General features: G+C 35.0%; 1 protein-coding gene across 1 annotated transcript in view; it reads right to left on the bottom strand.

Annotated features, from left to right (window-relative positions):
- LOC122801283 (extracellular calcium-sensing receptor-like) overlaps window positions 1-15,658 on the bottom strand; it is a 263,393-nt gene that overhangs the window by 153,993 nt on the left and 93,742 nt on the right. Inside the window, exon 4 of the mRNA XM_044070831.1 lies at window positions 8,575-8,698. Within this exon, the coding sequence (XP_043926766.1) occupies window positions 8,575-8,698 (124 nt within the window). The remainder of the gene's footprint in view (window positions 1-8,574; window positions 8,699-15,658) is intronic.

Raw genomic sequence — 15,658 nt, 5'->3', positions numbered from 1 at the left:
GGTAAACAGCTTCAAGTATCTGGGAGGAGTAGTTGAGGAGAAGGGTAGTCTGAATGGAAAGGTCAAAGCTAGAATCAGAGGGGCTGCAGCCAACTGGCATTGAGTGTCAGGTGTAGTCTATGACAGAAGAATGGCAAAGAATTTGAAATGTAAGGTGTACAAGACAGTGGTGTGACCAGTACTACTGTATGGTACAGAAATCTGGGCAGTAAAGGCAGAACAGTTGAAGGTAGAGGTGATGGAAATGAAGTGCCTGAGAAAGGTGATAGGATGCACACTGTGGGACAGGCAAAGAAATGAGGACATAAGAGCAGAAGCCAAAGTAGCTCCAATTGCAGAAAAGATCAAAGAGAACAGATGACAGTGGTTTGGGCATATGTGTAGAAAAGCAGAAAACAATCTGGTGAGGAAGATTTGGGACAGACAGGAAGAAGGTAAAAGGAAGTGAGGACATCCAGCAAAGAGATGGCTGGATTGTGTGAAAGAAAATCTGTGACAGTTAGGCATGAGTGTTGAAGAAGGCAAGAGTGTGGCACTGAATAGAGAAAGTTGGCGACAGTTAACATGATACCCCAACCCCATGTAGAAAAAATGGGAAAAAGGGGGCTGATGATTATGATGATGAACAAAGATGCCAGCCAGGAGAATAGCATCAAATGCTTTTCAAAACCCATATTGGCTGTTTGGACAGGGTGGCACTTGTCTGCAGCCTGGGTAACACAAAAAAGATGGCTATGTTAAGTAAGCAGGATCTCATTTTAATGGACCCAAAGTTGTGTAGGTCTAGCCTAATAAGGTTTTTGATATTGTAGTGAATGTGGTCAGTTATGATGTTTTCCATGGTTTCATAAATTAAACTAGTCAGGCTAATGGATTTGTATTTCACAGAGTGCTGTAGTAGGGATTTCCTTATGTAAGGCCAGCACCATTACAGTTTACCATACTTCTGGGACATACTCTATATGTAGGTGTATATTAAACAGTTTAAGGAGGGGTCCAACAATAACATGTTTGGCTCAGTTTATAGGGCATATAGGTAAGTAATCTAGACCCTTAGAAGTAATACATTTCATCACAGAAAATATCTTCAGCACATGGTTCTTTCTGTGTTAGGATGTGTAAGGGATATGGAATTGGTGAAGAAGAGATAATTGTCTCTGCTGTAAAGTTTGCATAAATTTATCTGCTGGCTTATTTACTATGTAATTTAGGAAAAAGTATGTGGTACCATAAGGGATTAGTTCCAAACACTAGTCAGCACTGTTTATTAGTTTTTTAATATTGCTAAAGCAGGGCTTAATGATTATCCTTTGATTCAGAGGTTAATTTAACTTTATGATTTCCTCTGTTACACTTGATAGTAGATTTTAGCTTCCTGTTTATATTTATGATGTAATCCTTGACGTGGGAGTTTTGGATCTGCTGCGTGGTTTAAGGAGTTTTGTTTCTTTTCTAATACAGTTTGTTTACACCAGTAGACCTCCGTGGTGGTTTATTTTTAAGCTTCCCATTACATTTTGTTGTAGTAGGGAATGACAGGTCCTGACACTAAGATAAATGGGTTTCATTTATTAATTGTCTAATATAACTAAAGAATCGTTTATAATTATACTTTACTTCAGATGTTAATTTAAGTTTATGATTCGCCTGCTTGAAATGGTAATAGATATTAGCATCTTGCTGAAAATTTTGATCTCATCTTTGATATGAGTAAGTTTAGATTTTTTTCTGTAAAGTTTCTTTATAAGTGCAGGCCACCACTGTGGATTATTCTTATATATCCAGTTATGTAATGTTCTAAAAGGGATAAGTGTAGACATTTATCAATATGGTCAAAGAACCCATTAGTTATAGACAGCAGCTAACTCATAACTGTGGCTGGTGATGTTGCAAGTAAAATGTAATAGCTTAGCATAAAGTTTGAGATTTTTCCACTTGAAGTTGTTGAATTCAGAATTATTGATAGCAGGGATTTTAATGATTTTGACCAGACGAAGAATGCTACAGTTGTGTGGTCAGAGTTAACCAAGTATAGAGCAATTAGAGGCATATTACTTGTAGAGGCTATGTTAGTTAGAAATAGGTTCAGAATAATCTGACATCTGGTTGTTTATCTGTTACAGGGATAATTCATTAGATCTAAACATGATTGGGCCTACTCAATGTTTGAAATGTATCTGCCTAAGTTAATTGAAGGAAAATTTTAAATTGTCTGTTTTAAGGGAATTTTTAGTAGGATGCATTTCCTTGAGTACTTTTAGGAATCTGTCATGGTCATCTTAGAAACAAAGTATGTGTCTATAACAGTCTATAAGTCAGTAATTTGTGTTATATGGGGTAAGTTAGATCACAATATATTAAGTTTGTGGGTCTTTGTGTAGCCATCTTGAAGTGATATCATCATTGACAAATATAGATATGCCCCTGCAGTTTCTCTTAGCTATGAATATATGACAAGTGTAGAATCCATGTATAAAGACAGTGCTGTTTTTCTAACTAATCTGAGTATCAATTACTGCACAGTCAGGAATGTGTTCAAGGTACATGAGAAGCTCAAAGCCAGCCAATTTTGTATTAAAATGGTTGGTATTAAGTGGAGTAACCATTTTGTAATTTGGATTTGAATGGGAGTTGGTTATTAACTTAATGTCAGCAACACTGGATTCTGCCAATAAATGGCACTATGGGGGCATAAAATGCTTTAGCCAATTTGAAGAAGCTTTGGAGTGATAGCTACAGGCCATTTCTAGCTATGTACAAACACATACTGGATCCCACTAGAATAATGCCACTTACTTAGACAATTGTTAAAGTCTATTATTTTTGTCTCTCTGTGGTGGTATCATTCTTGATGTAGGCAGAAATCCACTCACTACCTGTATCTTACCTGCATTTGAAACATGCATGATCAAAACATAACATGTGGCACTCTATATGTCCCTCAGGACTGAGTGAGTATCTCATGTCATTTAAAGCAAAATAAGCAAAAACAAGGAGATGTTCACATCTGTCCAGTGAAAGGTAATGAAGTTCACTTCTAACATCATGGATCCTGGTGCAAGAGACAACAATCAATTACCCTGTCCTTGTCCATCCTTGTAAACATGAAGTTAGTGAGGGTATTTCTATCTCACCTTATGCTTTTAGTGGTAATAGACTGTTTGCAGTCTACAGCCAGGTGACTCTTTAGTATGTGTGAGAGTGGTGGTATTATGTCTATAGATCTATGCTGAGGTTTTACCTTGCTGTTTCTATGAGGCCTGGGAAGTGAATTTTTGACAAACCTGGTATGTCTATGCAGAGTTATAGGTAGTAGTAGTATATGTTGCTCACAGATCACCTTCTTTGGTGAGAGTGTGTCATCCACATTGTGTATCTGCTGCTACACCTTGCAGATCATGTCACATGAGGCAACAAGTATTTTTTGTCTATGAGCATATAACAACTTCTACTCTTCATAACAATATCAAGTGCTATGAGGCTGGCAATAGAAGGAATACAAATCTGTTGCTCATGCAATTCATCCAGGGGGGGTACAAGTCTTATAAGGAGAATTATGCTCCTGTAAACATAGCAAACAATGGTTACAAGAACTGTACCACTATACACATAGAAAATCATCAATAATCAATGGGTACAAGGATCTGAAGTGTAAGAAGTCAGTAGGTTCAAGGATCTGAAGTGCAAGAAGTCATAATAACCAAGACAGCAGTGATGGCAGTAATACATTAGGAAGAGGACACTGGCTACTATACAACACCAACAGCAACTGTGCTCAGGCAATGGCAGAGATGAGCAATGCAACAGAATTTAAAACATTTCACATGCTAGCAACTCCCAAAGAAACTCATGCTGCAAGCTCTCCTTCAGTAAAAAATACTTCAGAACATTGGCATTTCCCTTCTTTCACAAGAGAACAATTATTAAAACAGTTCTAAACTTAAACAATAATCTCAGTATTATGAGCAGCACTATTCCTTTCAATAGGGATGGAATATAATTAAAGAAACAATACAATTAATAGTCAATGCTATATACACATGCAGAATGTAAGAGTATTGCATCATATTTGCTGGTTAACCAAAACAAACTAGCCATTTTTTTTCCAGGGCTCTTACTCCTCGAATGTGAAATATTGCCCTTTTCTGCACTTCTTATAATACTGGCTAATTGAACAGTCCCACAAACAAGTACAAACATCAAAAGCCCAAATAGTTTGAATAACCACTAGTGCAGAAATAGAAACTATGCCAGGAGGGTTCCCTGTAGAAAACAACAATTTATGTTTGTGCGGAAGGGTACCCAAATTGAAATCTCACAGTTTATACTCATCCAAGAGTAGGGAAGCAATGAATTAAGTATATGAATCACTGCATGTTGGCATCATCTGTTGGTCTAGCATCCTGTTCTATATTAGTTTCTTTGACCATACCTCTCAACCTCTAAGAGCAAGAAATCTGGACAAAGCCATAAATAACAGGGGGACAAAGGCCCAAAATAGGGGCAATTACAAACTCAAAAAGTTGATATAATAACAGGTTATATATTAGCATGAAATTTCTAAAGGGTACAAAGTCTGAAATTCAAATGTCTGTTATTATTTTCTGACCTTAATCTTTAATGATTTGTCAGTAATTTGCCAAAAAAACAAAATTTTATAGGGAGCAGACAAAAGATATAGGGCAAAAATCTGGACATTCTGAGAAAATCTGAAGAGTTGAGAGGTATGACTTCTTCTGCAACTCTATACTGAATTAAACTGGTTATCAGAGAAGGAACATATACATAAATATATTATATTTTCATGAGATGTAAAGGAATGTAATTTAGTATGCTCTGACCCTTTTTATGATCCTACCACTTCTGTAACTAATTATTAGCCTTAAAATAATGAATTTCAGGCCAAATAGTTTTTTTAAGCTGTAATACATCAAGTGGTCTTTTTATCTGTTTTTGGTGCTTTGTTTTACTTGTAGTATATTGTAATACATCAAGTGTTGATTACATGAGACTGGTGTGCTATGACAATCCATCTAAACTCTCCTTCCCTTCAACCTTCAGAAAGGCATACCAAATAATAAATATGAGACAGGTCTGCTATAACTACAACAATCTACATTAGCTGCTACATAACTTCCCCCCTTCCTCCCTCCCCTCTCCTTCCTCTGTATATAAATTTATAGATGTGATTCAGGCAATTTTTATCTCACGATAACAACAACAAGAAAATATAATTATTCTAAATAACTGCAATCTCAACATGTCAAAGCCCATTAATTATGAGGTCTTACACTCCCTCACTGAACAACTGATGCAACTAGTCAAGCAACCTTACAGAACCAACCAGTTGATCAAAACACTCATTCATTTCTCACACAATCTCCAACTTTGCAAATAACTCACCCTCATTTTTCAATCATTGCCCCATCAGTTTCTCCATGTTATGCACAGCTCCCAGAACAAAACAAAAATGAATTATCTTTCAATCTAAATGTACAATCTTCAACTCTCTGTTCCCATGACTAGACTCCTATTCTAGACACCACAGATCCTAACAATGCAGCTGAACTGCTTACACACACTCACTCCAGTCTATAAGACAGATACTTCTACTTAATTTCCCCCAATAGTAGCTATGCCATGATTTAAAATCCCTCTTCAAACTTCAAGATGAACTCTGGTACTCCTGGAAATCTAATTCTACTACAGAAAACAGAGAGAAGTACACAAATCTAAGGAAATTGGCAAAACATATTAGAAGACACATGATTCCATGATGCATCTCCAAAACTCTCTTAAATAGAGCACTAACAAATTTTGCAAAGAAATCAATAACCTCACAGGATGTAACCTGCCTCACACTTCTACAAGTAATTCCTTCAGCTAGACTGCAGGTGATATCCATAGACACTTAAACACCCCCACAAATCTTTTTTCTTTTATTTCAGATGATCTCATCTAAAGATATTGTTTCTTTACTATAGCAAATACAGTTGGAAAGTTCCCTAAGACCAGATATCCTACATCTATGGCTCATATGCAACTGTCATAACTTCATTGTTGCACCCCTAAAACACATATTTAATCTTTGTTTTACTATCCAAACCTTGTTTAAATATGGAAATCTGCCATAGTAAAACCACTGCCCAAACAAAAATAGCCTACAATCCCATCACACTTTCACTCCATTTCCAGCCTCCCAACCCCATACAGAATATTTGAAAAGTTGTCTAAATTCACAGAATATATTATTAAATATACCTTCTCTTAACTCATTTCCTCCAGTTCAGCTCCTTTTAGTGTGTACCTTTAGCTCCCAGTGGTTGTAGCTTGAACTTTTAAAAAAATGAAGTTATCACTTTACAGTTCTAACAAATACTCATTAGCAGAGGTCAAATAACAATACAATTGTGTTTGTCATCATGTATGCTTCAAGATAAAATATTCTGATACCTTGATTGTAGCACGGTTTTGGAATTAATAATGCAAATGTGAACAAGCAATACCTGATGGGTAGAGGTGCAGTAGGTGGTAATTGCAGAAATGCCTGGAGGCACATTCTGCTATGAGTTAAAGAACCAACATAGTGTCTTTTCAAGGAGGAGCACAACCACAGTCATTCTGTCTCTGACCAATCAAATTCTCATGTCAATGGACATGAAATGCTCATGTCAAAGGAGGACAAATGCATGTTCACTGGTACAATTCTTATGGAGGTCACCACAGCCTTTGAATTAGTCAATCACCCCTTTCTTATAATTCACCTTTCAGACCTAGGAATTAGCCCTGATGCCATCCCTTGGTTCCAGAATTATCTGTCTAACCACCATATCTCAGTGAACTATAACTCCAGTATCTCTGTCTCCTTTCTACAACTCAAAGGAGTACCTCAAGGATCGACTCTTACCCTCCTTCTGTTCTCTATATACATCAGTATACTTGCACTTGATCTTCCTTACCTTTCTCTCCTCCTCTGTGCAGATAACACGGTCATCCCACTCCCTAATTACCTTACAGTGAGATCTTCAGTCTGACGTAAATCACCTCAGTGAGTGAATTACAGCTAAACACCTCATACTACATACATCCAAAACTAAATGTATGTTTTTTGGTACTAAACAAAAACTCATCAGATTCAACAAAATGTTAACAATCTATGATCACAGCAACTATCCCTTAGAGCAAGTCTCTTCTCTCAAGTATCTTGGTCTGTGGCTAAATCCCTCACTCAACTTATACTTGCATCTTGATAATACAGGTAAAAAAAAATCTCCTACTTTTGTGAGCAAAATGTATCCCCTTTCTGCTCATATTCTATCAGGTCTGCAATAGGAAAAGGGGCCCTACTCTTGCACCTCATATTCAGTCATTTTTTTGCATCAATAAGCTTCTACTAAAAATTCCACCCCTATTAACATTAGAAAGCAAAATATGTAGATTTATTACAAACTCCCCAAGAAATGAACACCACTGTGTAACACTAAAAAACAGCTGGCTTCTGATTAACCAAAAAATAGACCTGTGCTTAGGAACTCAATTGTTCAAACTTAGACAGATGAACACTCACCCTCCTTTAATATCAAAACTAATAAGACATACCCCTACATGCAACCTAAGAAACTTGAACTACTCAGGCCCAAAAGACAAATCCCACACTCCAAGCTACATATCTGACTATGCATTCTCAGTTCTTGGGCACAAACTCTGAGAGTCCCTCCCACGTGAAATTAGAGACTCATCCACTTGTTCCAAGTTCCACTCTCTACTAAAATCACCTTTAGTTAAATAGGCAGAATGTACCTGTTACCCCTCAGGTCATATCATGCAACTCTACTTTAAATTCTTATCATTTTTAACTCACCCACTAAGATTCTTTGTTCCTTTTCACACCTCTAATTTATTCTACTCTAATTTCTCACATGTTTTGAAATCCTTGGACATATTGGAAATGTATACATTGGATTTCCTATATATCCTAAACATTACTCTGCCATGGTATTGTTTTACTGTTACTTATTTGATATTGTACTTTGTCTTTTTTCTATGTCTGGTCAGTTTTTAACTGGGCTTAGACTGAAATTTGGTCTGAATTGATCAGTGCTCAATCCAGGTAAACAACTCCAAACAAACGCATAAATAAATAAATAGAAGTGACTTATTGTCAAAGTTTTGACACACACATGCTCAGAAATAAACTTAGGCAAACAGTGCAAGTGTAGTGACTTGTGACAGGCTGTCATATTACTAAAAGAAATAGAAGTAAAGTCGAGCCTCCTAAAAATATGTTCTACAGCTGTGCAGTATAAAAGCTCTGACAACACAACAGTGGTACAATAGCTAGAACAGCATGAGAGACTTAAGCAAAGATTAATAATTTTTTTGTGGAAGAAAGGCATAACATGGATTAATTGAAAATCAGGTTGCACAGAATGTATATTTGTTTGCTAGATGAAAGAAAATATGTTACCTTTCATGTATGACCGATAGGCCTTGAAAAAGTAAACAATATCAATTTTATTAAAGAACAGCTTTCTATGTTATTTCTGAATACATTATACTGAATGGCTATTTCACCTGTGTGATTGGTAAATTCCCCTTCAGAACACACAATACAGTCAAAACAGCAGACCGGTTGACCTTTCCGAGCTGACTTCCTAAATCCTGGAGAACAGCTCTCACTGCACACAGATCGTGGCACCTAGGGAAAAAAATAGAAGAATATGAAATTAAAGAGCTACAGAGACAGAGTTCAACTTCACAGTGGTATACAACATTTGGTACAATATTTGTGATCCTTTTAAAGCATTTACCACACCTCATCTGTAGGATCATAAAATGCAGTTATAATGCACTTCATTTAATTACTTTACTTAGGCATGCATCAACAGCTACTAAATATCAAATGCTTCTAAACCTCTTGTACCTCCCTTATACACATAATCATGCCAGTGACAGTCACAAAAACATATTCATCCTCCAAAGTAAAAATCGTATATCATTTCAATCAATACAAGATTATCACTTAAAGTACTTGTTTTCAAACAAACATTTCCTTATAAAAGTAGCAGCAATATTCACAAAACTACAACACACATTCATATTCAGCAAATTGCCCACTTTCATCCAGCTTATGTCTTGCAGAGTTATATGTCAATATCCAGTTTCAGTTTTCCATAACTCCAACATAATAAATAATATTTCCAAAAGGACTCAGAATATGTCATCTGAATGCTAAAATTATAAATAATAAAACTGAAGAATTACTTACTTTAATTGACTACTATAAAGGAGGAATTTTAGCTTTAATGGAAACATGTCAGCAATCAATATAATCGATGAACACCCCCTCCTTATGAAGTATGACCTCATGAGACAGACTAACATAAAGAGCAAGGGTATTATATTATATTATTATTCTCAATTGACTTGGACATTACTACAAGTAATAGGTTCATAGGTTCATAGGTAGGTACTAGGCTATCGGCCCAAGGGCCTATATAAGCCTAGCCAGCAAGGTACCATAGCTTACGCCACCCAAGAAAGTTATTTTCCTGTGCCACTGTCCAGCAGAGACACAGAAGTGATCCCTGGGGTGTATGTCCTATTTCCCCTCCACTCATTAATATTTTTCTTGAAGAGTGCTAATGAAGAACTTTGCTTGACATAGATGGGTAGCTTGTTCCAGAGTATAGAAAGTCTCTGGGACAGGAATCTATCCCTCCAGTGTGTCCTGTTTATTGTGGTGACAAGGTTTAGGTCCCTAGAGCATGTAGCTTGGAGGAATTGGGATTTCTTTAGGTGTAGCATGTCCAACAGCTCTGGGTTTGACATAGCTTTATATGTTAGGCAGAGATCACCTTGGAATAGGCGATATGCTACGGAGTAAAGTTGGAGTTTTTTGAGGCGGTCAGTGTAGGGCATTTGTTTGAGGCCAGTAATCCTCTTTGTGAGGTACTTCTATATTGTTACCTAAATTTCACAAAACTGAATTGCTGCTAGTAACTTTAAAACCTACTTGATGGTGATTATTACATATATCAGTTTTGGCTAACAACAAAGATTGAAACAATACTAATTTCGTGAAATGTAATCAAACTTTGAGTTAGGAATGAGGCCCATTCCTGTCATGGTACTAGAACCCAAAAAACTTGGAGAAATGAAACCAGGTAAAACCGCTAAATAATGGCACCCAAAAATAGCAGGCTATAACAAAAGTGGGAAAAACAGACAAATACAGATTCTGTAAAACAGACCTGGAAACAGTTGTACATCTTGTTGCAAGTTGTGATGCACTCATGGCTGAGGGTCTATATACTGAAAGGCACAATAATGTGGCAAAATGGTTGCACTGATTCTGCAAACATTACAATACACAAGCATTGGAAACAGTGATGATGTTTGAATTGCGCAGAGTCACCTGATACCAACAGATGAGGATATAGATGCAAGAAAATCAGATATAGAAGGCTAAGGAAAATGAGACATAAAAGTAGTGTTGATCACTGAAATTGCTGCACCCACTGATTATAGTTTCTTATGTACTGCGAGACATAGCTATGAAATAGCAGGATTAACAGGCAGAAATGAGAGCATTGTGGAAGAAAGATACCCAGACTGTTCCAATTGTAGTAGAAGCAATAGGACTAAAACAAATTAAAATCATAATTAAATATACTTCCAATGCATGTAACCCTGTATGGGCTGGAAAGCATTTCTGGGTATATTGTGGCTACTGAGAAGGGCAATCTTGGCAAAAATCAAAGACAAAAGCAAAACAAATCTTATGAACTTTAATTGCACCCTGAGTTAGGAATGGGGTGCTTGAAACCCAAAATATTTGGAGAAGTTAAAAAAAAATAGACATTAAATCCATTCCTCCAAACATGATTTTGACCAATATAGATACATTAGAAAACATTTTGTCCTGGATCTCATCCAGCATTGACTGTAATTGCATAATTCTAGGTGATGTCATAGGAACATAGGAACAAGACTAGGTAAACGATAATAGGAACTGTAAGATGCCTAGTCATGTACAAGTAGACACACATAAAAATTATTCCCAAAATAGAATGGAATAAAACATTCCCCCAAACCCCCAAAACAAATTTCTATATTTTAACTTCTTTAGCTTCACACAGCTTATATCAGAACCCACAGTAACTGACAAAAATCAAAATGAGTAACATCACTGACTGGCTATTGATCTCCAACACTTATTGTGCTCAAAACATTGGAACTTTTCTAGATTATTTAAATGATCATCACCTATGTCCTTAATAAAGAAATAATACAAAATAAAGAAAAAACATTACAAACTGAATTATATCAAAAATGATCCCAAATACCTTACCCCAATAAATCAATTTTATCATTACTTGTTAAATTAGTGCATATATTTTTAGGCAACTATTTCCATATTACAAATGCAAACTGTATCCTTTGTTCTAGATGACAATACCAATATTGATAATGATTATCTGACAATATATTACCTATAGCAATTATATGTCACAACTTGTCTTTATAGACAAGATTAGAAAATGAAAAACAACTACCACAATCCCCATTAGTCTGCAGTCTGAATTCATTGTAACAGCAGAAACTCCATAGCACATCAAGAAGTAATTCTTACAAATACATCTATAAAAAGCACTATGTCTGGTCTGTTTGGAAAAAGTCATCCATAATCTCAATGCACAAACAGGGCCATGATTTCACTCTCTCAAACTTTAGTTCAATAACAATACTATTTCCCCTCTCAAATGCATATTTGAAGAGCTACTCAGCTATCTTATGCAGGATAATCTACTACAACTGCCACAACATGGATCCTGTCCTGTACACAGTACTGTTACAGCTTACCTTGCCTTTTCAGATGCAATAAAGTTCTGTCATAATTAAGATATATTACTGCCTCAATATTCTTCGATCTGTCAATAGCTTTTGGCATAGTATCGCACAATATATTACTTAGATGACTTTCATAATTTGACGTGTACTTCTGCACTCACTCACTTCAAAACATAGGGAAAAGACAAAAAGTAAAATGGAAGGACATATGCTCAATACAAAATTCCAACTTATCAAGGAGTCTGAAAGCCTTCTATATGAGGTCCAGTCCTAGTCAACATATTTATCAATAGCGTCCACAAAACAAATGAACAGGGAACTTTAGGGATAACACTTATATCCACTGCATATTTATATGCAGATAACAAATAAAACTTGTTCTAGGAATTTTATAATTTGGATCTTGAATAATAGAGCAGTGACTAATCAGTTCAGAAGATATGTCAATAGCTGTTATAATATACATAGTCATATAATATTGACTTTTATTATTGTGACTGACAAACTGACTTAAAATGATATCTGTAAGCAATAACAAGCTAGACTATAGCTAGAAAAGATGAGATATTTTAAAATATTCAAATATTAATGTAATACTCTTACAAGAAACACACATAATTAATTTAGAACAGGAAATAATAATTTGTCAGTATGAAACATTATGGTTTTCTTCCTTTAAAAGCAGTTGAAATGCTGTAACTGATTTTATGGAAAACTGCAATTCCAAATATCTTTTTCAGATATAATAACAAAGAAATTATATTTCAGTCTTTAATTTCTCCAAATCTTTTGGGTTTTTAATACCATGGTGGGAATGGACCACATTCCTAAATCAAACGATTAAAGTTCATGAAATTAGTATTGTTTCAATATTTGATGTCAGCCAAAAGTGCTCTTCACAGCACCCGGAATATGCCCAGTAATGACTCCTTCTGCAATTCATACTGAGTTACATGTATCTAAATAAGATTTTAGATTCTTTTTTATAAGACCCATTGTCCCTACTACTATTGGGATTGACTGGGTATCTTTCTTCCACATTGCTCTTGTTTCTGCCTGCAAATCCTAATATTTTATAACTTTGTGTCTCTCTGTATGCCAGACACTGTAGTCATTGGGTGTGGTAATTTCAATGATCAGTGTTACTCTTGTCTTCTTTTCTTGGGTCACTATATCCAATTTTCTAGCATCTGTCTTTTGAACTGTTGGTAATGGGTGATCCCATGTGATGTAGACTTCTTCATTTTCTATGATGCTTTGTGGTTCATGTTTCCAGTATTTTTCAGCCACTTCAGTATCATAATGTTTGCACACTGTCCAGTGTAAGAGTCTTGCTACATTATTATGCCTTTCAGTATATAGTCCTTCTGCCATTAGTATGTCACAACCAGCAACGAGGTTTGCGACTGTTTCCAGTTCAGTTTTACAAAACCTACATTTCTCTGTTTCTCCCATATGTTCAATCAACTTTGTAAACCAACGTTTGCATAGCCCACTATCTTGGGCTGCCAATGTTAACCTTTCATCTTTTGGTTTGAATTTGCCTCTCCTTAACCATTCCTGAATTCATTCCTGATCAACATGAGGTTCTTCCAGAAGTTTTCTATACTTGCAACTATATTTATGCTTTTTCCACATTTCTTGCCTTCTCATCTGGTCCTTCACCTTATATTCTTTCTTTTGTTTTTTTTTTTTTTTTTTGGCATATTCAGTTACTGCCTTATTTTTATCTACTTCTGGTATGATTTCCATTCCTGTTTGCTGCTGGTATGCATCTGCTAAATTAAGCAGAGAAGTCATCTTAGATTTATTCTCCTCATGTTTCAAAACATTCACTACATTTGGGTCTTGTGAGGTCAGCAGATGTGTGTGGTGTCCCACAATTGCAGATCTATACATGTAATCAATTTCAAGGAGGTCTATCCCTCCTTCGGAATGGGGAATATATAATCTTGGTATACACTGATTTTTATAAATCATTTGGTGAGCATGGAGCATCCTTGTTTTCCTATCTAATCTATCCAACACATTTTGGGGCCAGTCAGTCACTCCAAAACATTAAGTTAGGACAGGAAGAGCAAATTGGTTTATAGCTTGGATTTTGTTCCTAGATGTTAATGCTGTTTTCAGAATTAATTTAAGTTTTCTAAAGTATTCCTTACTAAGTTTTATTCACATTTGTTCATGTTTTATTGTTGATCCTTCATCAGTTTCCAAATATTTATACACTTCCTCTTGCTCAAGTTATTTATATCACATTCTTGTCCCAAACTGATGTTTTCCTAGTGCTGTGGCTTTCCTGCTTTAAAGGTTGCTTTTGAACACTTATCAATAGTACTAATTTAATATTGTAATATTTTTGACTTAATAAATATTTATTAATGTCCTGCTAAAGAAAAAATCATTAAATACTTTATTAAAGCAAATTAACGGGTGATTTTAACTGTAATTTTGGTAAATATGAATTTAGTGCAGTAAAAGAAACAAGAATATCAGCAGCTGCCATTGCAATGAAAAATTGAACAAATCATTTGAACATGAAGGATGTACACCTGATCTTTTATTTTCTTCACATTACTCCTATGCTTTCATGACACAGTCAAGAATTCACAACTTAGTTATTTCAAATTATCTGATTCTTAGTATTAAAAGTTTTAAAATCCAATCATGCTCATTTTCAGATTGCAATTCACTTAGCCTCACATTAACTTTTAATGGTAATATAATGCCAATGATAAGTAGAACTCTAGCCTTATTATTAAACTGAAATAAATTAAAAACTGGTTAAGTAAAATAATAGAATGTTGTCCTAAAGCTTACCAAACAGCAAACATTAAAATCTTGATTTGGGATTATTCAAAAGCATGTCTGTATGGGAAAATACTGACTTGGGTCAGAAACAAGATTATGGAATGTATCAAGGAGTTACTTAAAACTTAAGTTAAATTAAACTCCACAAAATCATTAGTACTGAGTTGAAAAAATGAATATCTGATCCAGGTCAACGTCCTCTTAAGTCAGCTCTGGCAATAGCATAAGTGAAATTTGTATTCTACTAAATGATGCTTAGAGGTATGCATGACCTGACAAAGAAAACTAAACATCCCTCTATGAAGACCCATATACAAGAAATTAAAACATGAAAAAAAAAACAACATAGAATACATACTTAAAGAATTTGGAATTTAGGGATTATGCAACCAACAATTATGAAAATCCTACAACAATAAAAGATCATTCAAATGTACATGCATTCTTAAAAAGAAACATAGGGAAGAATCTTAATCAGGAAAGTATTTGTTTTATTAATAGAAAAAGGTATCCCCAAAGTGCTGAATAAGATAAACTATCTAAAATATAGGAAATGCCTCAGGGCAGATGGAATAATTGTCAAAATATACACAGTAATTTTTCATTGTAAAATACAATCTTCCTTTATGAAACAATTTATAAATTTAAGAAAATAAAGTTATTCATCCATCGATAACACTCTCAGTAACATCAATTCTGAATCAAAATCAAGAGTCCTTTCTTTCTGCTTCATATAAAGCTATCTCCCAGCTAAATATAAATGATAGCATTTTTGTATCCATCCTTACAGACAGATTGAACATATACTTTTTCCAAAAATCCACGCCTCTTGGAAAAACAAAATTTAAAAGCCCTCTGTCTTAACACAATAGAAGTCACTTCTCATAGCAAATTATTAGGAATGATAGTTGATGATAATTTTAAATTTGACTTGCATATAAAAGATTGCATACAAAATCATCAAAACAGCCATTTTTCAACAATGAAACTCAAA

This window comes from Protopterus annectens, chromosome 4.part1 (assembly GCF_019279795.1).
Source record: "Protopterus annectens isolate FY-2018-M chromosome 4.part1, PAN1.0, whole genome shotgun sequence".
NCBI classification, from domain to species: domain Eukaryota; kingdom Metazoa; phylum Chordata; order Ceratodontiformes; family Protopteridae; genus Protopterus; species Protopterus annectens.
Note: the sequence above shows the minus strand (reverse complement) of the source record. Positions and strands in the feature narration are given on the sequence as shown.